We start from the raw sequence: 25657 nt of genomic DNA, 5'->3' as shown, positions 1-25657 counted from the left end.
ATCCACTACCTATAATCTCATATAGTTTTTGCAATTCTTTTAAAAGAAAGCTAGATTCCTAATCATTATATTTATAAAGAAACCATATACTCATAAGTAACTTGGATACTTTGTCTCATTGTAGCTGAATGACTTTCTCTTTTTAGGTAAATACCATGATTTAGAATGCCAACTGATACAGGAGTTTACCGGTGCTCAAAGAAGAGGTGAAATATCCAGAATGAGAGAAGTAGCAGCCGTTTTACTCCATTTTAAGGTAAGTAGTAAAAATTTAAATTGCAGATTAGTCTTAAAGAGTACTAGGTTTTATGAATTCTATATATTATAGTCTCTGTTTTTCCCCAGGTGTATGAGTCAGTGATAATTTTCATTATTTGGAATAATTTGAATGTACATTTGTATCTTTCTCCAGAAATGATGTTAAGTTTTAGGTAGTTAATATTATTTAAATAAGGATCTTATATTCAATAATATTAATATTTTATCACTGAATTTTTATGTAGTTTGACATGGCAAATCATATTGTCTGCCTTCTGGGTGTTTAATGTTTTTTTTTTTTTTTCAGTCAAACATTTGATGAAATAATTCAAAAGCAAGAAAGATTGACCTTAAGTTTGGAATATAGGAACCAGAGAGTAGCTATTACCGTTGGCCATTTATTGAGGCATAGACATAGCTTTATTACATATAATACCTCTTTTATTGACATTGTTGTTATTATTGTTATAATTGAACCAAAACAGTGATATATATTTCTTTCTTCTTCCTAGGGTTATTCCCATTGTGTTGATGTTTATATAAAGCAGTGCCAGGAGGTAACATAATAGTACACTTTATTGGATTTTATTTTATTTTATGCTAATTTGTGTTTTTAAAAAGCATTTTAAAATTATATATTCAGTGTAAAATTCCTCTGCTGTTTAGGGTGCTTACTTGAGAAACGATATATTTGAAGATGCAGCAATACTCTGTCAACGGGTGAACAAACAAGTTGGAGATATCTTTAGTAATCCAGAAACAGTACTGGCTAAACTTATTCAAAATGTATTTGAAATCAAACTACAGGTAATTTTAAACAATGACTAAGTACTTAAGGCAATATGTGATTTTTTTCCTCTATGTTTTAAAAGTTTTAAAAATTTAGTTTATTTGTATAATATCCTTAGGCATAGTAATCCACTTATTAAGTGTAGGAGAAAGGAATGACAGTGTCATGCTTTAAAAAAAAAATGTTTTATTGTTCACCAAGAAAAAAGGTGCTATCACTTAGTATCATCAGAGCATGTGTTTGAAATTACATATGTGTCAGGTTGTGGTAGGTTAGCCTCAGTTTTCATTTTTATTGGTTTCTTACCTTGACCAATAGATGGCATTTTTGAAATTGAACAAGAATTACAAGCTCAATCTGTAGAATTTTTTATAATATGGTACTAAGATTAAAAGAAAACACAGGAATTTCATTCACAACCTTGACTTCCATAGCTCTATACTTTAAGGCAACATTTCCTAAACTATGTTTACCAATGGATTGAGCAACATTAAATAAGTGTTGTCTTTAAAACACAATTCAGGACTTTTAATAGCCTTTAAAGATACTAATATGTATTGTGATTCTCCAGAAGTGGAGATGTAATGTACAGCATTTCCCAATTTTATAGTAATGTCTCAAAGGACACTAGTGTTAACTTAGACTACAGTTTGGGAAAAGCTGCTGTAAGGAATTGACCATATTGATATAGCTTCAGGTTTTGTTTTTTGGGATTTTTTTTTTTCCCCAATGTACTTCATGAGGCAGGATAGGCAGATTTCAAAAGACAAGGTATTTGAGATTCTTAATGCTTATTCCCAACACTGATAAGATGTATGAGTAAATATGAGAAGCAGTAAAAATTAAAAACCTATTTTTTTTATATTGGTCTCTTTTCTGTGCATTGCCTTTTCCACTGGATTTTAAGTCAGAACAGTTCAAGAATATGGAGTAATTCTAGAGAAAAAAAAATTGACTATATAATTTAATATTTACTTAATTCACAGAATGTTGACTTTTTTTTTTTTAGAGCTTTGTGAAAGACCAGTTAGAAGAATGTAGGAAGTCCGATGCAGAACAGTATCTCAAAAGTCTCTACGATTTATATACAAGGTATATTTTTAATTATTAGAAAATAGTAATATCTCACATTTTGTTTTTTTCAGATAAAAAATGGGAAAGTATTCAGGTATTTTTGAATAACAGTTTGTCAGATAGCAATATACCTTTTACATTAAATACTTGGCTGTATAGACTAGTATTGTACAAGAGCAGCATTCTTAGCATGTTAACTTAAGGAATTGGATATTATGCTTTATATTAATGTACTTTAATGAAATATAAAAACCTTGTTTAAGACTTGAGAATTTTGTTTCTGATTTTAATTGTAAGCTAGTTCATTATTCTTTAATTTTTTTCTTTAAGAACTAGTATAATTACATTTATCTGCAGTTAAAACTTTAAAAGTTGAGAAAGGGAGTGACAAACTTTTTAAAATTTATTTATTTTATTTTTATTTATTTTTGGCTGTGTTGGGTCTTTGTTGCTGCGTGCAGGCTTTCTCTAGTTGCGGCGAACGGGGGCTATTCTTTGTTGCAGTGCCCAGGCTTCTCGTTGCAGTGGTTTCTCTAGTTGTGGAGCACGGGCTCTAGAGCGCAGGCTCAGTAGTTGTAGTGCATGGGCTTAGTTGCTTTGCGGCATGTGGGATCTTTCCGGACCAGGGCTCAAACGCGTGTCCCCTGCATTGGCAGGTGGATTCTTAACCACTGCGCCACCAGGGAAGCCCCCAGAGTGACAAACTCTTATATGACAATTTCAGACTTAAGTCTGATGTGAAAATTTGTCTTGTGCTTTCGTAAATGGCAGTGTTATACTTTGTAGAAGCTTCATGTGGAGTTTTTTTCCAACTCTATTGCTTTTCTTTATTGTCATCGCTTTGAGAAGAGGGTTTTCGAAAGTAACTATAATCAGGAAGTCCATCTCAGCAACAGCACTATTGTGAGCCTATCTTCAACAGTGAGAAACAGAAAATTAGAAGAAAGTCCAGGGACAAAGACTAAAGAGAATGAACAGCACATAGACTTCTCAGTATTTTGACTTGGATACCATGTCATGAATGACATACTTGAAGCCGTTCTGCCACTGTTGCCATTTCTAGTCTGGTTGGTTGCCTCAATTTCCTCTCCTGAGTCATCTCTAGGAGTTTATGGTAGTTTTCAAAACCATGATGTTGTTTGTAATATTCATTCTACTTAACATATATAACCCTGTACAGTCGCTGTCTGCATCCTGAGTAACTTCCCAAGGTTTAAGAAATGGTGGTGTAACATAAGTTATTAAAAAGTCACATTATAGGGCTTCCCTGGTGGCGCAGTGGTTGAGAATCTGCCTGCTAATGCAAGGGACACCGGTTTGAGCCCTGGTCTGGGAGGATCCCACATGCTGCGGAGCAACTAGGCCCGTTAGCCACAACTACTGAGCCTGCGCGTCTGGAGCCTGAGCTCCGCAACAAGAGAGGCCGCGACAGTGAGAGACCCGCGCACTGCGATGAAGAGTGGCCCCCGCTTGCCACAACTAGAGAACGCCCTTGCACAGAAACGAAGACCCAACACAGCAAAAATAAATAAATTAATTAATAAACTCCTACCCCCAACATCTTCTTTAAAAAAAAAAAGTCACATTATAAAAATATGTATTTCTTAAATATTGTTACTATACCTAAAATATACATTAATCTCTTTTCTCCCTTTTGCATGAAAAGAACCACAAATCTTTCCAGCAAGTTGATGGAGTTTAACTTAGGTACTGATAAACAGACTTTCTTGTCTAAGCTTATCAAGTCCATTTTCATTTCCTATTTGGAGAACTATATTGAAGTGGAGACTGGATATTTGAAAAGCAGAAGTGCTATGATCCTACAGCGCTATTATGATTCAAAAAACCATCAAAAGAGATCGATTGGCACAGGAGGGTAAGTGTTTTTGTTAAATGTTATAGTTAAAACTAAAGATATTAAAAGCTATTATATTTGGACAAACTTGTGAAATATTGATAGTCATTAGAATTTTCTGTGAAGAATTTTTTTAATTCAGTTTGTTTACACCATTCATCAAATCCTGTCTCTCAAGCCACATGTTGAAATGTTCCTACATAACATTATTAAAATGTAAAGCAGAATACTAGTACCATAAAGAGTTCCTCCCTCCCTCACGCCCTTCCTGCCTGCCTTCCTTTTTTTAGACTGAGTAAATTATTCCAGGTTATTGACTAGGAAGCACATTGTTTTATTGCTGCTATTGCAGGTGTGGTTTAAAAAAAAAATGCAGACAGTTCACAATTTTGTACCCTGAGCTTTTTCATGACTTGGGCATAAAATTATTTAAGTGATACATTAAAACGTGAATGTACTTACCTACTAGAATAAAATTAAATGATTTGCTGTAAGAATTGGTGGCAACTCAGTTATCTAGATCTCAACTATCTGGAATTGAGTTGATTTTAGGATGAATCAGAATGACCTCTGTGGAGCCATATAATCAGAGTTGGCAGTTCACATAATGCACACCCAAATCATTTTCTTGTTTCCCAGTTTGTCATATATTAAATAGTGATCATGGAGAGATTATAATTAGGAATAAGAAGTGACATCTCAAAGGCAGTAGCAAGTAAAAGAGAAAACCTAAAAAACAATCATAAGAATTTTTTGAAAAATTAGTTCACAGTCTGGAGCTATATATTCTAGGACCAAAAAAAAAGTAATTTTCTAAAGATACTATCATGTAATAAATGTTCTTAATGACCCTCAGTCATTGAGAAAAGCTAAATTATGTTTAATAATAATGAAGAAATGTACAATATGTTTAAATGGTTAATATGTTTAAAAATCTTTAAAATTTTAGAGTTTGTTTTAAGCAGGACCATTTAGTTATCTGGAATATTAACTTATTTGGAAAAGCCCACTTCCTAAGGAAACCAGACAAGGAGTTTTGGGCTACTGAGTCAGAATTGTAGAGTTGAAAGAGACTTTAGAGATAATAACTCCAAATCTACTCATTTTTCAGACAAACGTCTTCTGTTTAGAGATTAATGCTTGCTTCACTTTACAGAACTACTTACTGAAATTAAAAGTTTTAGGGCTCCTGGCTGTTGGTCTATTTTTCATTCTTCTTTCTTTTTCTTAGTTCATGTATACTAAGTTTGAGAGTATTTGAAATTAAAATCTATGTATAGTAGTGTTCTTTTTTCATTTGTTGGTATTATGTACTAGTATTCAAGATTTGAAAGAGAGAATTAGACAGCGTACCAACTTACCACTGGGGCCAAGTATCGATACTCATGGAGAGACTTTCCTATCCCAAGAAGTGGTGGTTAATCTTTTACAAGAAACCAAGCAAGCCTTTGAAAGATGTCATAGGGTAAGAGTAATTTTAAATTTATTTTATTTGTATATAGTTGTGTATTTTAATTTTTCTCTGGTTGGGAACAATTGTTTATTGTAATAAAAAAATAGGATTTTTGCTTGGGGAACAGAATTATTTTTAAATTATTTAGAAGTGTATTTTAACATAATTTTAAAGTTGAGCGTGTCAAATTTTCTTTAGTGAGATATTAAATCAAGATATGAAAGGGAAAGTTAGACCTGTCTTATAAAGAAATAGAGCGTTAGGGAGAGAAGGATGTTTAAGAACACAGATATCAAAGGAATGGAAAAGTTGACTCCATTAAAATTTAGAATTTCTGGGCTTCCCTGGTGGTGCAGTGGTTGAGAGTCCGCCTGCTGATGCAGGGGACACGGGTTTGTGCCCCGGTCCGGGAAGATCCCACATGCCGTGGAGCGGCGGGGCCTGTGAGCCATGGCCGCTGAGCCTGCGCGTCCGGAGCCTGTGCTCCGCAACTGGAGAGGCCACAACAGTGAGTGGCCTGCATACCGCAAAAAAAAAAAAAAAATTAGAATTTCTTCCACAAACATACTTTAACAAAGTAACAGGTAATTCACAGCCTCTGAGAAGGTATTTGTAACCAATATTACTAGCAGAAGATTTATAAAACAAATAGTAGTGGTTAATAATTGTATACCACGTACTATGTTCCAGGCACTATTCCAAGCACTTAGGTATGTTATTAACGCATTTAATCATTGTAACATTTCTGTGAGGTTATTATTCCTGTTTTACAGAGGAAGAAACTGAGGTACATACTTCTTAAGTATGAAGTTGAGAGTTCAGGCAGTCTTTTTTTTTTTTTTTTTTTTTTTTTTTTTTTTTTTTTGTTGCTGTACGTGGGCCTCTCACTGTTGTGGCGTCTCCTGTTGCGGAGCACAGGCTCCGGACGCGCAGGCTCAGCGGCCATGGCTTACGGGCCCAGCCGCTCCGCGGCATGTGGGATCTTCCCAGACCGGGGCACGAACGCACGTCCCCTGCATCGGCAGGCGGACTCTCAACCACTGCGCCACCAGGGAGGCCCAAGAGTTCAGGCAGTCTTAATTTTTTATTTGCATTGATGTATATTGTCTATATACTTATATTGATAGATAGTAAATCAATATAAATTATACATATAAATATAAATCAATAGAAAACAAGTCAAAGGCTACACATAAATACAGAAAATATAAATTATCAATAAGATATTCAGTCTCACTAGTGGGGAAATGAAACTTAAAACAGGGAAAATACTATATCATTCTCGATAGGTTGGCAAAAAGTAAAAAGTCTGTTGATACTAAGTATTGGTAAGGGTGTGGAGCAATAGAAGTTCTCATACACTGCCAATGGAAGTAAACATTGGTATACTTTGGAGAGTAATTTGTTAATTCCTTAGAGAAATTTGTAGGTGCACATGACATGTCTAACATCATAAGCTATGTTTGTCATGGTGAAAAATTAGAAACAAACAAAAGTGTGCTGTAAAGAGGATTGATAAACTGACATTGTTCATATACTAGAAAACTATATACCAATTTAAATGACTAAACTAGAGTTACATGTATCATCAGCATGAATAAATCTCAAAAATGCAATGTTTAGTGAAAAGAGCAAAATGGGGAAAATATATATTCAGTATACCACAACATAAAATTTTAAAAAGTAAAACAATACTTTATATTACTCAGGAGCATACATAAGCATGGGTGTGATAAACAACTTCAGAGTAGTGGTTGCCTTGGGAGGAATACCCAAGGGACGTTACCTATATGTATAATGTTGGATAACTCCTGCCCCCCAAAAGGAAGAAAATCTGAAGTACATTTAGAGAAATGTTAAGATATGACACATCTGGGCAGGTGATGGGTATATTTGGTACAGTAATATCTGTACTTTTCTGAATACTGGAAATATATTAAAATGTTTCTAAAGCATTGGATTATCAAACATGAAGCTGTCAACATATTTATTTGAATCACAGCAACTAGGTCTAAATCATGACCTCTGTCTGGAAAGTCATGAGATTGAAAATCAGTTTAATTCATTGCAGTCTGATCCAACAAACATTATTTTGTGTTTACTTTGTACCATCTGCCATGTTAGGCATTGAGGTTATAAATACAAGACATTTACATTACTTTTGAATAGTGTGGAGGAAAGAGGTAGACATATAAAGAACTAGTGCAAGGTAGGTAAACACTGCTGGGACCAAAGAGGAAACAACGAGCTCTGCCTGGTTAAGGAATTGAGAAAGAGTATCAGGAAAGATTTTAAAACGGAGGAGACATTTGGGGTCTAGATCTTGAAAGCTAAATAGGATATCTTCAAGAGGATGATTCTGGCAGGCTGTTTCAGGACTAGAGAAAATTACGTACACAAAGACATACAGATATCAGTCAAGCAGTATGAAATGCTTGAACTAAAAAAGGATATGGGGAGAGTAATAAGTCAGGAGGTTGAAAATGTAGACAAAAACTCTTTGTATACCATACTTAGAAATTTGGACTTGACCTTGTTAGGTGATGATGGAAGCTTTAAAGGATATTAAAAAGGGCAGTGTAATGAGCAGATGGGTGTTTTTTTCCTTTCTTTTTAAAAAACTTAGTAACTTTGAGATATAATTGACATTCAATAAACTGCATGTATTTGAACTGTACAATTTGATAACTTTGGTAAATTATGTGTACATTTGTGAAACTATAACGCAGTCAAGATAATGAACAGATCCATCACCTCCAAAAGTTTCTTCTGCCCTTTTAAAATCTCCCTTTTGCCTCCATTTCTGTCCTTGGGCAACTGCTGATCTGCTTCACTGTAGATTAGTTTTCAAAAAGAAGGGGATGCTTCGGTACTGAGTCTTGAAAAGCTAAATAGGATTTTTCAAGAAGTTGATTAATTTTCTAGAATTTTTAATAAATGGGATTATAGTATATTATAGTGTATACATGTGTTTCTGGATTCTTTAACTCAGCATAAATGTTTTGAAATTCATTCATGTTGTGCGTATTAATTAGTATGTTCTTCTATTGCTGAGTAGTATTTAATGAATATGCCACAATTTGTTTATCCATTTACCTATTAATGGCAGTTTAGATTGGCTCCAGTGTTTGACTATTACAAATGAAGTTACTATGAATATTCATGCATATGTCTTTATGCAGACATATGCTTTCATTTCTCCTGAGTAGCTATATGATGTGATATGGTAATTCTTTTTACGAAACTGCCAAACTGTTTTTCAAAGTTGTTTCGTTTGACATTCTTTCCAGCAGTATATGAGAGAGTTGCATTTGTTCCACATGATTTCCAACATTTGGTATGATCAGTCTTTATTTTAGAGTCTAATAAGGTATATAATGATACCTTATTATGGTTTTAGTTTGCATTTTCCTAATGACTAAAAATGAGCATCTTTTCTTGCATTTATTTGCCATTCATGTATATTATTTGGTGTATTTTACATGCATTTTTTAAAATTGGGTTGTCTGTTTTCTTATTTTTTGACAGTTGTATATCTGGTTAAAATTCATTTATTTGATATATGATTTACAAATGTTTTCTTTCAGTCTGTGGCTTGTCTTTTTCATATCTAAAGAGTATCTCAAAGAATAGAAGTTATTAATTTTGATGATATCCAATTTAACACTTTTCTGTTATGGGAGGTATTTTTGGTATCATATTTAAGGAATCTTTGCCTAACCTAAGGTCACAAAGATTTCCTCTTATATTTTCTTTCTTTTGTTTGTTTCCTTAAGTTTTCTTTCTTTTTAAAAAAATACATTTAAAAAAATTTTTCAACAATTTTGAAAGGTTACTTTCCATTTACAGTTATTACAAAATATTGGCTATATTCCCCACATTGTACAATACCTTGAGCCTATCTTACACCCAGTGGTTTCTACCTGCCACTCCCCAACCCTTACATTGCCCCCTGCCCCCCTGCTCTGTAACCACTAGTTTGTTCTCTGCATCTGTGAGTCTGCTTCTTTTTTGTTGTATTCACTAGTTTGTTGCATTTTTTTAGATTCCACATATAAGTGATATCATACAGTATTTGTCTTTTTCTGTATGATTAATTTCACTTAGCATAATGCCCTCCGAGTCCATCCATGTTGCTGCAAATGGCAAAATTTCATTTTTTTTTAATGGCCGAGTAGTATTCCCTTGTATATATATACCACATCTTCTTTATCCATTCATCTGCTGATGGACACTTAGGTTGCTTCTGTATCTTGGCAATTGTAAATAATGCTGCTCTGAATATTGGGGTGCACGTATCTTTTGGAATTAGTGTTTTTGTTTTTTTTCGGATATATACCCAGGTATGGAATTGCTGGGTCATATGGTAGTTCTATTTTCAGTTTTTTGAGGAACCTCCATACTGTTTTTCGTAGTGGCTGTGCCAGTAGGAATGTTTACATTCCTACTAACATTGTACAGGGTTCTTTTTCTTCACATCCTTGCCAACATTTGTTGTTTGTAGACTTGATAGCCATTCTGTATGAGGTGTGACGTGGTATCTCATTGTGGTTTTGATTTGCATTTCTCTGATGATCAGTGATGTTGAGCATCTTTTCATCTGCCTGTTGGCCATCTGTCTCCTTTGGAAAAATGTCTGTTCAGATTCTCTGCCCATTTTTTAATCAGGTTTTTTTTTTATATCGAGTTGTATGAGTTTTTTATATATTTTGGATATTAACCCCTTGCATATCATTTGCAAATATCTTTTCCCATTCAATATGTTGCCTTTTTGTTTTGTTGATGGTTTCCTTCGTTGTGCAAAAGCTTTTAAGTTTGACTGTGTCCCATTTGTTTATTTTTGCTTTTGTTTCCCTTTGCTGAGGAGACAGATCCAAAAAAATATCGCTAAGACCTATGTACTGCCTATGTTTTCTTCTGGAAGTTTAATACTACACTGTTTTTTTTTGTTGTTTTTTTTTTTTTTTTTTTTTTGCGGTATGCGGGCCTCTCATTGTTGTGGCCTCTCCCGTTGCGGAGCACAGGCTCCGGACGCGCAGGCTCAGCGGCCATGGCTCACGGGCCCAGCTGCTCCGCGGCATGTGGGATCTTCCCAGACCGGGGCACGAACCCGTGTCCCCTGCATCGGCAGGCAGACTCTCAACCACTGCGCCACCAGGGAAGCCCACTACACTGTTTTGATCACTGTAACTATAAATCTTGAATCAGGTAGTGTGAGTCCTCTAACATTACCATAGAAAGCGTTTTCGTATAAGTCTGATAATCAATTTGTCAGTTTCTGGGGGAAAAAAAGTTTGGGATTTTGACAGGAATTGCTTTGAATCTATAGTTCTGTTTGTGGAGAATTGATGTCTTAGCAATATTGAGTTCTCAAATACAGTTGATTTTTATATGTTGATTTTGTACCTGCAACCTGACTAAACTCACTTATTCTAATAGCATTTTTTGTAGATTCCACAGGATTTTCTGTATAGAATATAATGTTTTCTGCCAATAAAGTCAGTTTTACTTATTCCTTCCAATGTAGATGCCTGTTGTTTTGTCTCTTGCCTTATTTCCCTGGTGAGGACCTCCAAGACAATGCTGACTATAAGTGGCGAGAGCATACACCTTGCATTATTCTTTTTGTTTGTTTGTTTGTTTGTTTTTTAATCTTTTTTTTAAACATCTTTATTGGAGTATAACTGCTTTACACTGGTGTGTTAGTTTCTGCCGTATAACAAAGTGAATCAGCTATACGTATACATATATCCACATATCCCCTCCCTCTTGCTTCTCCCTCCCACCCTCCCTATACACTGCATTATTCTTGTCTTTATCATTAATATGATACTAACTAGGTTTTTCCTTTAAAAAAATCTTTTTATTGATGTATAGGTTTTTAAAATTTATTTATTTATTTATTTATTTTTGGCTGTGTTGGGTCTTCGTTGCTGCGCACGGGCTTTCTCTAGTTGTGGCAAGCAGGGGCTACTCTTCGTTGAGGTGCACAGGCTTCTCATTGTGGTGGCTTCTCTTGTTGTGGAGCATGGGCTCTAGGTGCGTGGGCTTCAGTAGTTGTGGCTCGAGGGCTCTAGAGCTCAGGCTCAGTAGTTGTGGTGCATGGGCTTAGTTGCTCTGTGGCATGTGGGATCTTCCCAGACCAGGGCTTGAACCCTGTCCCTTGCACTGGCAGGCAGATTCTTGACCACTGCACCACCTTGGAAGCCCCTATTGACATATAGTTGATTTACAATATCATGTAACTTTCAGGTGTACAGCACAGCGATATGTATATATATATATATATGTATACATATAAATATGTAACCTTATAGGTTATTACATAATATTGAGTATAGTTCCCTGTGCTATACAGTAGGTCCTTGTTGGTTATCTGTTTTATACATAGTAGTGTGTATATGTTAATCCCAGCCTCCTAATTTATCCCTCTCACATCCCGCTTTCCCCTTTGGTAACCATAAGTTTGTTTTCTGTGTCTGTGAGTCTCTTTCTGTTTTGGAAATAAGTTCATTTGTGTCGTTTCTTTTTCTTTTAGATTCCACATATAAGGTATATCATATGAGATTTGTCTTTCTCTGTCTGGCTTATTACTTCACTTACTATGATAGTCTCTAGGTCCATACATGTTGCAAATGGCATTATTTCCTTCTTTTTTATGGCTAAGTAATATTCCATTATATATATATATATATATATTTATACATACACACACCACATCTTTATCCATTTATCTGTCAATGGACATTTAGGTTGTTTCCATGTCTTGCTATTGTAAATATTGCTGCTATGTACATAGGGGTGCATGTAATTTTTTGAATTATAGTTTTATCTGGATATATGCCCAATAGTGGGATTGCTGGATCATATGGTAATTCTATTTTTAGTTTTTTAAGGAACCTCCATACTGTTCTCCATAGTGGCTGCAATTTACATTTACCAATTTACATTCCCACCAACAGTGTAGGAGGGTTTCCTTTTCTCCACACCATCTCCAGCATTTATTATGTATAGACTTTTTGATGATGGCCATTCTGACTGGTGTGAGGTGATACCTCATTGTAGTTTTGATTTGCCTTTCTCTAATAATTAACGATGTCGAGCATCTTTTCATGTGCCTCTTGGCCATCTGTATGTCTTCTTTGGAGAAATGTCCATTTAGGTCATCTGCCCATGTTTTGATTAGGTTGTTTGTTTTTTTGTTATTGAGCTTTATGAGCTGTTTGTATATTTTGGAAATTAATCCCTTGTCAGTCGCATCATTTGTAAATGTTTTCTCCCCTTCTGTAGATTGTCTTTTAGTTTTGCTTATGGTTTCCTTTGCTGTGCAAAATCTTTTAAGTTTAATTAGGTCCCATTTGTTTTTCATAGATGCTGTTTATCAGATTGATGAAATTCTTTTATTCCTAGTTTTCTGGGTGTTATAAGGATTAGATGTTAGACTTTGTCAAATGCTTTTTTTATTGTTGTTCTGTTAATGTGGTTGGATTACATTGATTTCCAAATGTTAACCTTGCATTCCTTTGATAAACCCCATTGGTCATCATGTATTATCCTATTTATGTAGGGTTGGATTAGGTTTGCTAAACTTTTGTTAAGAATTTTTGTGTTTGCCTTCAAGAGGGATATTGACGTATACATATTTTTTTCTCGTAATGTCTTTGTGTAGTTTTGGTATCAGGGTAATGTTTGCCTCATAGAATAAGTTGGAAAGTGTTCCTTCCTCTTCAATATTCTGGAAGAGTTTATGTAAAATTGGTGTTATATTTTCCTTAAATATTTGGTAGAACTCACCAGTGAAGTCATTTGGGCCTGCAGTTTTTAACTTTGTGAGGGTTTTAAACTACAAATTAACTTCTCTAGTAGATATGGAGCTATTTTAGTTACCTGTTTCTTAAGTGAGCTTTGGTAGTTTGTGTCTTTTAAGATTTGTATATTTCACACAAATTGTTGAATTTATTGGGATTAAGATGTTCATGGTATTGCCTTATTATCTTTTTTATGGTCAGTTGATTTTGTGTGTGTGTCCGTGTGTGTGATTTTTAATTGAAGTATAATTTGTTTACAGTGTTGTGTTAAGTTTCTGGTGTATAGCAAAGTGATTCAGTTATATATACATAATATATATAATATATATATTCTTTTTCAATATAGGTTATTACAAGATATTGAATATAGTTCCCTCTGCTTTACAGTAGGACCTTGTTGTTTATTTTATATGTAGTAGCTTATTATCTTTTTAACGTTTGTAGAATCTTTAGCGATGTCTCCTATTCATTTTTGAAGATTGGTATTTTTTTGTGTGTGATCATTCTGGCTAGAGGTTTACCAGTTTTATTGGTTTCCCCAGAGAATCAGCTTTTGGTATCATTGATTTTTCTGTTTTCTGTTTTGTATTTCATTGATTTCCACTCTTTATTACTTCTTTTCCTTCTGCTTACTTGGGTTTCATTTCCCCTTCTTTTTCTAGTTTTTTAAGGTGGAAGTGAGACATTGATTAGAGACCTTTCTTATTTTCTAATATAGGCATTTAGTCTTATAAATTTCCCTTTAAGGTACTGCTTTAGCTGCATACCACAAATTTTAATTTGTTGTATTTATTTTCATTCAGTTCAAAATACTTTTAAATTTCCCATTTGATTTCTTTTGGCACAAGAGTGGGTTAGAAGTGTGTTATTTCATTTCCAGATATTAGGGGATTTTTTAGATGTCTTTCTGTTATTGATTTAAATTTGATTCCATTGTGGTTAGAGGACATACTTTGTGTGATATCAATCCATTTTAAATTTATCGAGACTTGTTTTTTAGCCCAGAATATGATCCATCTTGGAAAGAGTTTTATGAATGCTTAAAGAAAATGTATATCCTGATGTTGTTGGATAGCGTATTCTATGAATGTCAGGTCCAGTTGATTAACAATGTTGTTTATGTCTTCTATATCCTTACACATATTCAGTCTACCTCTTCAATGAGTTATGCATGAATGTACGGATGTAGAGAGGAGGAATGTGAAAAATTAAATTTATTCTTTGTGGCTTGCTAAGGGCATTTGTTAAGCATCAGTGAGCAAAGGGAGGTGAGGGTTGTGGTAGAGAGACTGATGAAGGGTAAAGGTTAGGATTGTATTAAGAAGACCAGGAAGGGAATTGAGTAATACCAAATTAGTATTTATAATCAGTAGAGATTTAGGGAATTTAAAGTGGGTTATGCACTTCAGTGCCCATTACTCTGAGAGAGGATCACAAATGGAGACTACAAATAGGCAACAATCAATTGATAAATAATATAGGAAACAGCTATAAGAAGTTGAGAGGTAATTTTCTAACTTTTAAAGAAGGATTTAATTTTCTCAGCATAATTACTAATAATTCCTTTACTAAGTAGTTAATCAACAGCAGCAACATCAACATCAAAATGAAAATTTATTATTGTGAACCTATTATATGCCGAACACTGAGCTAAAAATACCTTACATACATTTTCATACTTTATTTTCACCTCAAGGCTAGGATATAAGTACTATTAATATTATTCCTACCTTACAGATGAAGAAATTGAGGCTTGGTGGGGTTAAATAACATCTCAAGGGTTCACTCAACCAGGAAGTGATGAAAGTGGGATTTGAGCCTGTCGTATTTTATAGTGTGTCTGTTATTGATTTCCCATCCCCACCCTCCAATAAAATAAAGAATCCTTTTTGTTCTGAGTTTTACTAGAATAGCATTTGTTCATTTGGTGGCTCTCAAAATTCTTTTACTGTGACTCACAATAAGAAAGGCACTTTACATGGCAGTTGAGTGTACATTTATTATATGTATTTATGTGTGTGTGTATGTTATGTTTGTATGTGTTTATTTCATTAAAACATAATTTGGTTTTAATGTGTACTTTAGACATTATTGTCTCTTGGTTCTCTCTTCTTTTCTCTTTCTTTCTTGTCACAGTCCACTAATGGGTTACAATCCAGGTCAGAAAAACATTGATCTAGTCTAAGCCAGGAGAGTTGTAGACAGACACGGGGCATTGTAACTGTATGTATATGAGAAAGGCATTTTGGGTGGGCAGGAAGAGTTTTAAGTTATCATTTTGATACCTGAATACTGACTATGTCTTATACAAAGTTGATTGCTAAAAAAAAAAAAATTGCCTTTTTTTAAAGGTAAACTTGAGGAATGATGTATTTGGTTTTTGTTTTTAAAGCTCTCTGATCCTTCTGATTTACCAAGGAATGCCTTTAGAATTTTTACCATTCTTGTGGAATTTTTATGTATTGAACATATTGATTATGCCTTGGAAACAGGACTTGCTGGTAAGTATATTTATTTGTGTTATACTTCGTGTTAAATTCCTTTGATCCTATTTGGTTAAACTGTATGCATAATGTTTTATATATATTCAACTCTATCTGTCAAAAGCAGTTCAGTGCGATGAAATGCTTTTTGAGCTTCTGTAACAAGGATTTGTCAGATGCTAGAAGCTATAGAAAGACACAGTTCTCATATTGCTTACATTGACCAGGGCTACATGAGTCACTACAGTGAATGGAAGAATGTAATACAATGCTGTAAGCTATGAAATGCCAAAGGAGCAGAAATGGAAGTGACAGCAATTCTGGTTGAGACAGTTGAGTAAAGTAAGATTTAGAAAGGAAAGTGAGCCTTTTCAAAATAAGCCTGGAGAGGAATAGATTCATATAAAATTTTTTCTTTTATTTTTGGTCTTCTGGGTTTACTGGTATTAATAGGATACTAATGACTTCTTCCCTAAATTCCAGTCCTATTAATTCAGTTGCCTCCTTGACCTCTCTTACCTGTTCTGTGTGCATCTCAAATTTAATATATCCCAAATGAAACTCTTTATCTTCCACCTAAACTTCTTCCTTTCCCCGTCTTTTCCATGTCTTTAAAAGGCATTACTATTTACTGTTTGCTCAAGGCCCAGACCCCGGAGTTATCATAATTCTTCTTTTCATCAAACCTGAGAGCCAATCTGTCAGCAAATCCTGTCTGTATACTGCCAAACATAACTCACATTCGTCTACTTTTCTCCATTTCCGCTGATGCCACCCTGATTTAAAGATCATCATCTCTATCCATTCCTAACTGGTCTCTTTGTGTACATTCTTACCTTTCCAAATAACTGACTCCATGTAACATTTATGTTATAAATTCAAGGGTCTTAAAATTTCTTGCTTAAGACCCTTTAGTGGTTTCCTGTTACTCTTAGGGGAAAAACAAGAAGAAACTCTTTATGAAAGTATAGCTTTTGATCTGGCCTCCTCTTATATATTCATCTTCATCTCATATTGCATTTCCCCTCACTACCCCAGCCCCTTTGGCCTTCATTCATTTTCCTCACTCAGGTTCTTTGCACTTGGTATCTCCCTACCCCCCAATCCTTTTCCTTCAGCTCTTCTCATGTCTGGCTTTTCACCCTTCTGATCTTAGCTAAGGTGCTACCTTCTTAGAGAGGCCTTTGCTGATCGACCTAGCTAAAGTGATACCCCTTTCCCAGCCTAGTTACGCATTATTTCATCATTGAATTAACTTTTTTCATAACACTTGTTACAATGAAATTTTCATTTGTTAATATCTGCCTCACTCACCAGAATTCATTCATTGAACACATGCTTAAGTCCTTACCCTTGTACTCATGCAGCTTACATTCTTGTGGAAAAGATAGACAAATGACTAGTAAGTGCAATGAATAAAAATAAAATTGAGTAAGGAATAGAGAATAGTAATGGGAGGTAGGATGGGGAATTCAGGGGCAGAGGGCTTTTTTAGAAAGGCTGGTCAGAAAAGGCCTCTCTGAGGAGACATGAACCAGAGAGCTGAATGAAGTGAAGGAGTAAATTGAATATTTGGAGAAAGAGTATTTTAAGTAGAGAGAACAGCATGTAAGTTCTCTTGAATAGTGAACTTCACGGGAATCTTACCTGTCTTAGGAATCTTATCTGTCTTAATTGCCATTATAGGCTAGCACCTAGAAAGCACATAGCACATGCTCAAAAATGTTTGACTGTATATAACATCATTCCATAAAGTTTCTAAGGTTGAAGCAAAATTACCCATAATTCAGTAACCTTGTGGTTTATTCTTACCCTTTTTTTTTTTTTTTTAACCTGCAGGACGTAGATTAGCATTTGTAGCCTGCTTCCCCCCCTCCTCCACCCCATGCAGCAGAAACTTGACATCAAGTATTTAACATTTGCCATTTACAAATAAGCTAATGTGGTAATTTGTATTGGGATAATAATATCCACCTCAAAGATGTGAAGATTAAAGAAGATAATAAAAAAGTAACATGAATTTGATTCTATATTGTATGAAGGAGTTGTTCTTTAGCTAGTATGGAGGCCTAGCTTCTTCATTTTAATAGCCGTATTCATAATTTGGAAGGGCTTAGAAAATTTTCTGGTAGGATGAGAATGTCCCTTATACTCATAAACATTTTTCATGCAGCTATTTAGTTAGTACATACTGCTATTATTTCTAATGATTTTATAAAATTCTGTCATGCATATATATTATAAAATTAACCACCCCCTATTATTAGACATCTTGGATCTTTTCAGCAAGTATTTTTTTGCAGTACGCGGGCCTCTCACTGTTGTGGCCTCTCCCGTTGTGGAGCACAGGCTCCGGACACGCAGGCTCAGCGGCCATGGCTCACGGGCCTAGCCGCTCCACGTCACGCGGGATCTTTCCGGACCGGGGCACGAACCCGTGTCCACTGCATTGGCAGGCGGACTCTCAACCACTGCACCACCAGGGAAGCCCATTTTCAGCAATTTAGTAGTATAAATAATGCTACAATGAACATTGTAGAGCTTAAAGTGTTTTCCTTATTTTGAATTATTTTCTTTGGATAAAATTCTGGAAGTGAAATTAACAGATCAAAGTGTATTGCAAATTAAAAAAAAATTATATACGTATAAACTATTTTCCTAAGGGTTTTTTTCCCACTAATCTATACTGCTGCTGGCATGTATGATTATACCAGCTTTTCTTCACAACACTGAATATTCTTTAAAACTTTAATAATTTAATGGTTAAAAACATACATCACTATTGCCTTTTCATGTCTTTCATTAATAGCAAGGATTAGTATTTTCTACATGTGTATTGACTTTATTTTTTTCTCTTGTAAATTTGTGTTGGAGCCTTTAATTTTCTTATCAATTGGTGATTTTGTCGTTTATGGGAAAATAAAACACCTTTATTTTCCATTTTTAAAACTTTGAAAAAAAATCCTCCTCCTGTAAAGAACTCTAGGTATTAAACTTTTGTTTTCTCATTTTCTGTGAGTATTTTTCCTAGCTCCTTATGTCTTTGAACTTTAGCTAGAAACATAAATGTCTGTGGTTAGTAGGGACCTTAGAGTTTAACTATTACTCTCTTACAAAAGAGGAAACTGAAATCTGGAGAGATCAGCTGTCTGTTTTGGGGTCAGAATGTGAAGTGGCTTGAATACAGTGCTGAAAATCTGGAATTTATTATGTTGACAGTGAGGAGACTTTGAATTATTTTTGAGGAAATAGTAGAGAACATGGTGAGTGAAATATGTTAAATATATTATTATGGCAACAATATATAGCATAAAAGATAAGGAGATTTGAACCAGGATACTAATAAGAAAATTATTTTAACTGTTATCAGAGGTAATGAGGCCTGGTTATAAGAAAAATGGTAGAAGTGTATTCATGGCTCATGAATCATTGGGCATAGGAGGGCAGGAAAGGGAAGGAGAAGGTATAGTTCAAGATGATTTATTTATTTATTTATTTATTTTTTATTTATCTCCGCAAATAATGAAGACTTGAGTAGATAGTGAAAATTTGGACGTAAAAACTTTGGATGAATTTTATTAAATTATTAACAAGTTTAATTTTACTCTTCTGTCCACAAAAATTACTGCTGATTTAATGAAACAGCAGTTACTTTTATGCATGTTGTATATATAAAACCACATTCTTTTTTCTGTTGCTTACATGAATTTCTTTAATATGATTCTAACATATACATGCCTTCCAACTTTAGGAATTCCTTCTTCAGATTCTAAGAATGCAAATCTCTATTTTTTGGATGTTGTGCACCAGGCCAATACTATTTTTCATCTTTTTGACAAGCAGTTTAATGATCACCTTATGCCACTAATAAGGTTAGTCAAATTGTCCGATTTTCATTGGTGTTTCAATTAGTATTATAATATTCTACTTCTTGTTAAAATTTAAAAGTAATAGATGTTCGTTAAGACATCAAACAGGAACAAGAGGGTGTGGAATAAGTAAAAGCCCTTTTCCTCTTCCTTGCCTTCCTGTTTTCCTTCTGTGGTATTAATTTTGGTTTACTGAATGTGTCATAAACCTAAATCTGATATGAAAGACAACTTCTAGCTTGTTCCCACTTATTATAATAAAAAGATGTACAATAACAATTTTATGAGATCAATAGGACAGGTTTTGATGAGGCATTAAATAAGGTTTTGTTTATATCTTCCCATCAATTTATGTGAACTTTTAAAGCATGTGAGGATTAAATAAGGTAGTATATATGTGAACATGCTTTTTAAAATTGTATGTGTAGTACTATAATTAAAGAGGAAGAATATTCATATAGAAAATAAAATTCTAGACATTTTGTATAAATGTTGATATGCCAAGAAATAATTAGTCTAGAAACAATCTCAAAGATAAAGATTACTTGTGATCCCTGAATCACATTTTGAAAGGAAATTTACTTTTTAAAGAGCTCTAATGTCACATAACAAAGAATTCACGTAATTATTAGGGTTGCATATTCTTTAGTATTTTGGGTGTTTTTTGACATTTAGGTAATATTCAGAAGGTAAATATGGTTACCAAGTTGCTTTTCTTTTTCATTTTTTTTAATATAGGAAAGCTAAATACAATTGAATTGGGTGTTAGTCTGCAAATTTTAATTAGTATAATTTGTTATATTCTCAAGACTTTGTGATTTTTCTTACTGATATACCAGAAATTTAATTAAAAAGGAAACCAAATAATTTCAGAATTTCAAAATCACATGTTTATATTCTAAAGGGATGTCTCCTCACAGATGAAAGTAATAAATCTAAATCCTCCTCTTCCTTCTCTTTTAACGGGTTAATTTTTCCTAGCGTGACTATTGTAATGAATTGGGCATAGTGAATACTAAATAATTACTTTACTATTTATATGCTTCTTAGATTGGGGAGCAAATTAAAATAATGTGTGTGTGTGTGTAGGTATATAGCAATACATATATGCCTATGAAAAACTGTTAGAATTGTAAGGCTACTAATGTGATCTTTTTCCCCCTTTAAACATTCAATAGCTCTTCTCCTAAGTTATCTGAATGCCTTCAGAAGAAAAAAGAAATAATTGAACAGATGGAGATGAAATTAGATACTGGCATTGATAGGCAAGTTGTTAGTTTTACTATTTCTCTTGCATTTTTGTTGTTGTGTTTATTTTTTTTATTTTTAAATTTTTTTAACATCTTTATTGGACTGTAATTGCTTTACAATGTTGTGTTAGTTTCTACTGTATAACAAAGTAAATCAGTTATATGTATACATATATCCCCATATCCTCTCCCTCTTGTACCTCCCTCCCACCCTCCATATCCCACCCCTCTAGGTGGTCACAAAGCACTGAGCTGATCTCCCTGTGCTATCTCTTGCATTTTTTTTAAATTGTAAAAACACCATTGTAACAACATGAAAATGATTTTCAGAGAAGAAAAAAGTCTATTTTAATTCCACCATCCTGCTATAACGTTTGATTTTAATTTTACATATTGCTTTCATCTGTATTAGAATGTTGTTTTTATTGGCTTCCAGGTTTATTATTTATGGAAGTCAGTATGTTTAGACTTACTTTTATAGCAGATTCTATTTAAAATCTTTTTTTGTAAATGGACACACACACACACACACACACACACACACACACACTCGCTCTCCCTCTCTCTCTCCAAACGCCTTAAAAATGGTATGTAGGGCTTCCCTGGTGGCGCAGTGGTTGAGAGTCCGCCTGCCGATGCAGGGGACACGGGTTCGTGCCCCGGTCCAGGAAGATCCCACATGCCACGGAGCCTGCGCGTCCGGAGCCTGTGCTCCACAACGGGAGAGGCCACAACAGTGAGAGGCCCGCGTACCGCCAAAAAAAAAAAAAAAAAAATGGTATGTAACATAGAGGGTTTTATTTTCAGTTAGAACTGTCAGGCTAATATCTGAAATGCTTTAAATAAATATACTGATTTTCTAAAAGTTACTTCCATTAAGTGAATGCAGACTCTGTGTTCCAAAAAAAATTTTTTTTTTTTTTTGCGGTACGCAGGCCTCTCACTCTTGTGGCCTCTCCTGTTGTGGAGCACAGGCTCCAGACGTGCAGGCTCAGCGGCCATGGCTCATGGGCCTAGCCGCTCCGCGGCATGTGGGATCTTCCCGGACCGGGACACGAACCCGTGTCCCCTGCATTGGCAGGCTGACTCTCAACCACTGAGCCACCAGGGAAACCCCAAAAAATTTTTGTAATGTTTATTGTAGTTAATTACCTGTTCATAATATGGAGCAGTGGATCTCTGTCTTTTGAGATGATGGTGGGCATTTATTTATTGATGATGATAATAGCTACTATTTGGCTTGGCCAGAAAGTTCGTTCAGGTTTTTGTACCATGAAAAACCTGAACGAACTTTTTGGCCAACTCAGTATTTATCAAGAATTTGCTATGTGCCAGGCACAGTACAAGGATCTATACCTGTATAATTTCATTTATTAAGTAGGAAATACTATTCCCATTTTACAGGTGAGGAAATGAAAGCTTAAAGAAATGAGGTAGTTTGCTCAAGGTCATAATGCTGGATATTTGGGACTCAAATTCTAAAGCCCATGCTACTAGGTTTGGGCATATTTTTATTTACTGTAATTCTACTCCTTTCTCTTCTATTCAAGAAAACATATTTGAATATAAGTTAGTTACAGGAACTCTAGCCCTTAATATCTTTGTCTTTTGCCAATCTATTATCCTTTCCCAGCTTTATTTCATTCATTGTTGTGCTTAGATGGCTTGGTCCATCTCTTTAATTACCCTAAAATTTATTTCCTTTAACCATAATTATCTTACAGATCCTAAAATCTGGATTAATGCAGACTCTTTTATTCCCATAACCGGATGGCTGATTGCTGTTGGAGAATACCACATTACTCAAACATTATTTGTGCCATTACAAACACATACTCTCATTTCTCAACTGGGTCTTCAGTATCACTTGTTCAGCCTCCTTCTTGTCCTTAGACTGTGAAACTCGGGTTCTTCTCACCTGTTCTTCTAAACTTTGGCCATCCCTCATAAGCCCCTCTATCTTACTACCTTCCTAAGCATTCTCCAAATATAGTTGTTAAGGAAACAAATTAGTGACAGTCTTCTAAGATCTTTAAGATTTCCTTAAATAGAGTAATGGGCAAATGAATCTTTGCCCTGTGTTTTGAGCAGGAAGCTAATAAAACTAAGAGGTCTTTGATATCAAGACCTAGAATTTACTTCTTTAAAATCTGAAGTATACCCATAGTAAAAGTCTAATGGTGACATGAAATTAAATAATTTAAATTTAATTTATTATAAATAATATAAATAAAAGTAAATATAAAGTAAAGTAAATGGATCAAATACATGGTGTTCTCAATTCTCTAGGACATTAAATTGTATGATTGGACAAATGAAGCATATCTTGACTGCAGAACAAAAGAAAACAGATTTTAAGCCAGAAGATGAAAACAATGTTTTGATTCAGTATACTAATGTGAGTAAAATGATTCAGTATGCTACTAAGAATATTTGCTTTGTTTATACTTTTGTTAACATTTCATTGATGTATCTTATTATGCTCCAAGTTTTTTTATTTTATACTTAGAGATTAATGAGAAACTATATGTATTTTCTCCTTAGCTAAGCTGATACACATTTCTATGTAATAAGTATAGAAAAAATTTTTACAGGCCTGTGTTAAAGTCTGTGCTTATGTAAGAAAACAAGTGGAGAAGATTAAAAATTCCATGGATGGGAAGAATGTGGATACAGTTTTGATGGAACTTGGAGTACGTTTTCATCGACTTATTTATGAGCATCTTCAACAATATTCCTATAGTTGTATGGGTGGCATGTTAGCAATTTGTGATGTTGCTGAATATAGGAAGTGTGCCAAAGACTTCAAGGTATGTATTCACAAATATCAAACTTGTAAATAGGTTCAAGAACATAAGTCAGATCATAAAAAATGTGTACTGACTTATAATCATTAGTGAAAAGTTTATAACTTTTGTTGACATTGTAGTGAGACAGATCTAACATTTCCTAACTCAGAAAGTATTGTTGCAGTCATATTTTCAATATTAACACATTTTTCTTTGAGCTTTATTTTAGACAAGGCCATATTTCAGTTCCATAGTCCGAATGACCTTATTAAATAACGCCCATGACTAATGCTGCATATATCAGATATCAGGAAAATACGTTTTTTCTTCATGTACATCTCTCTGAAATCAGTTTCCCTTAATGTTTAAATTATTTAAGAAACCTGCTAAATCAATGATAACTAATTCTAGTTTACAAAAGTATAAATGATTATTATTACTATTTAAGAAAATTGGCATAATATGAATCTTTTCAAAAAGATTATAGTGAGTTTTATAATATCTGAAATATTTTGAGTTTTAACACTTCAGGAACTTTAAAAAATTCTAACATTGAACTCTCCAACATTAGTTAAGTCCTGAATAATAGTACATAAGTGAGAAGAATTAACAAACTGATCGTAAAACTAAACATTATTTTCAATGTTATTTTTTTCCTTCTCTTATCTCAATTCAGATTCCTCTGGTATTACAGCTTTTTGATACTCTGCATGCACTTTGCAATCTTCTGGTAGTAAACCCAGATAATTTAAAGCAAGTCTGCTCAGGAGAACAACTTGCTAATCTGGACAAGAACATTCTTCACTCCTTCGTACAACTTCGTGCTGACTATAGATCTGCCCGCCTTGCTCGACATTTCAGCTGAGGTTGAATTTACAGGGCAGTGTGTTGTACTTCAGCGGGCCTTGGTTGATAGAAAGCACAGGCGGTTTCTTATGACACAGCCAACATTTTATTGAAAAATGACTGTTTAGAAAAACAGCAGCCATACTTACCCTTGAGATTTTATTTGAAATTTGGACACTAGTAAGCATATTTTGCTGTTTTCCCTTAAGTTGGATTTTAATTCCGTTTTTGAACTTATAAATTTCAAACTCTGTAAAGCTATATGTCATTGTTTTCATCCTGGAAAATGTTAGTGTCAGAAGGCAAATGAGATGTTACCAGTGTTCTGGTTCATGTTCTTTAACATAGTCCATTGGGAAATTTCACCATCCTGTTTTGCACTAAAGATGCGTAAAATCCAGCAAAACTACATTTGTTATTTATCAATTTTCAATGACCTTTTCAGCACTGGTAATAGTGAATCAGGTTATTTTAGGTTTTCCTAGAGAATTTTTTGCTTCTTTCAGAAGGTTAATTAACAATTGGGCATAATTTTTGTAGTTGGTTGATTGGATTTTTCTGAGGTACAACAATAATACTATTCCAAGAAAAATGTTATAAACAAAACTAAAATGATGAAATGTTTTATGTAGGTATTAGCAGTGGATAAGAATACATCTGCTTTCTGGGTAAAAAAAAACTAAAATGTTTACAATTTCTTATTTGGTAAACAGATTTTTAAGCCAATGCTAGCAAGAAATTAATAAAATTACCTTATTTTATATTTCGCTTAAGATAAGGTGGAGGATCTTAATTAAAGGACCATATTTATTCATTATTTTAATATTATAAGGGAAATTAAAAAATGAGGTATGGTCTAAATGGTGCATATGAGAAGTATTGACAGTGTTTAGCAACAATGCAGTCCTATAAGATTTCTACCTTTATGCAAAACTGGAATAAGATGGAATGGCTAAACATGCAGGTAGTCTTCTATTTTAAGAGGAATTGGAAATTGATAGTTAGCATTATATTCTAAGTCTCGAGATAAACTTTGCAAGGACTAGTTGCTTTTTAAATATATAGTTTCTGTCATTACCGTTTTCAGGGCATTTCTGAAGCGATTCCTACTGAATGTAGTTAATTGAATTGGCTTAATATGGTGGTATAATAAATCACTTATAAAATTTTAAACATCAAGCA

At 34.1% G+C, this 25657-nt stretch overlaps 1 protein-coding gene across 1 annotated transcript in view; it reads left to right on the top strand.

Moving 5' to 3' along the window:
* The window catches only part of EXOC5 (exocyst complex component 5), a gene marked incomplete at both ends in the record, with an annotated part of 51527 nt that extends 27033 nt beyond the window's left edge, over positions 1-24494 (top strand). Inside the window, 12 exon segments of the mRNA XM_079699680.1 lie at positions 147-256; positions 771-815; positions 925-1065; positions 2058-2140; positions 3789-3998; positions 5295-5442; positions 15631-15739; positions 19473-19593; positions 20769-20855; positions 23130-23238; positions 23435-23650; positions 24306-24494. Coding sequence (XP_079555806.1) covers positions 147-256; positions 771-815; positions 925-1065; positions 2058-2140; positions 3789-3998; positions 5295-5442; positions 15631-15739; positions 19473-19593; positions 20769-20855; positions 23130-23238; positions 23435-23650; positions 24306-24494 — 1568 coding nt within the window.
* Positions 24495-25657: the final 1163 nt, after the last annotated feature.

Source organism: Hyperoodon ampullatus (assembly GCF_949752795.1).
Source record: "Hyperoodon ampullatus genome assembly, chromosome: 3".
Classification (NCBI taxonomy): Eukaryota; Metazoa; Chordata; class Mammalia; order Artiodactyla; family Ziphiidae; genus Hyperoodon; species Hyperoodon ampullatus.
This window is presented reverse-complemented; position numbering and strand designations above follow the sequence as displayed.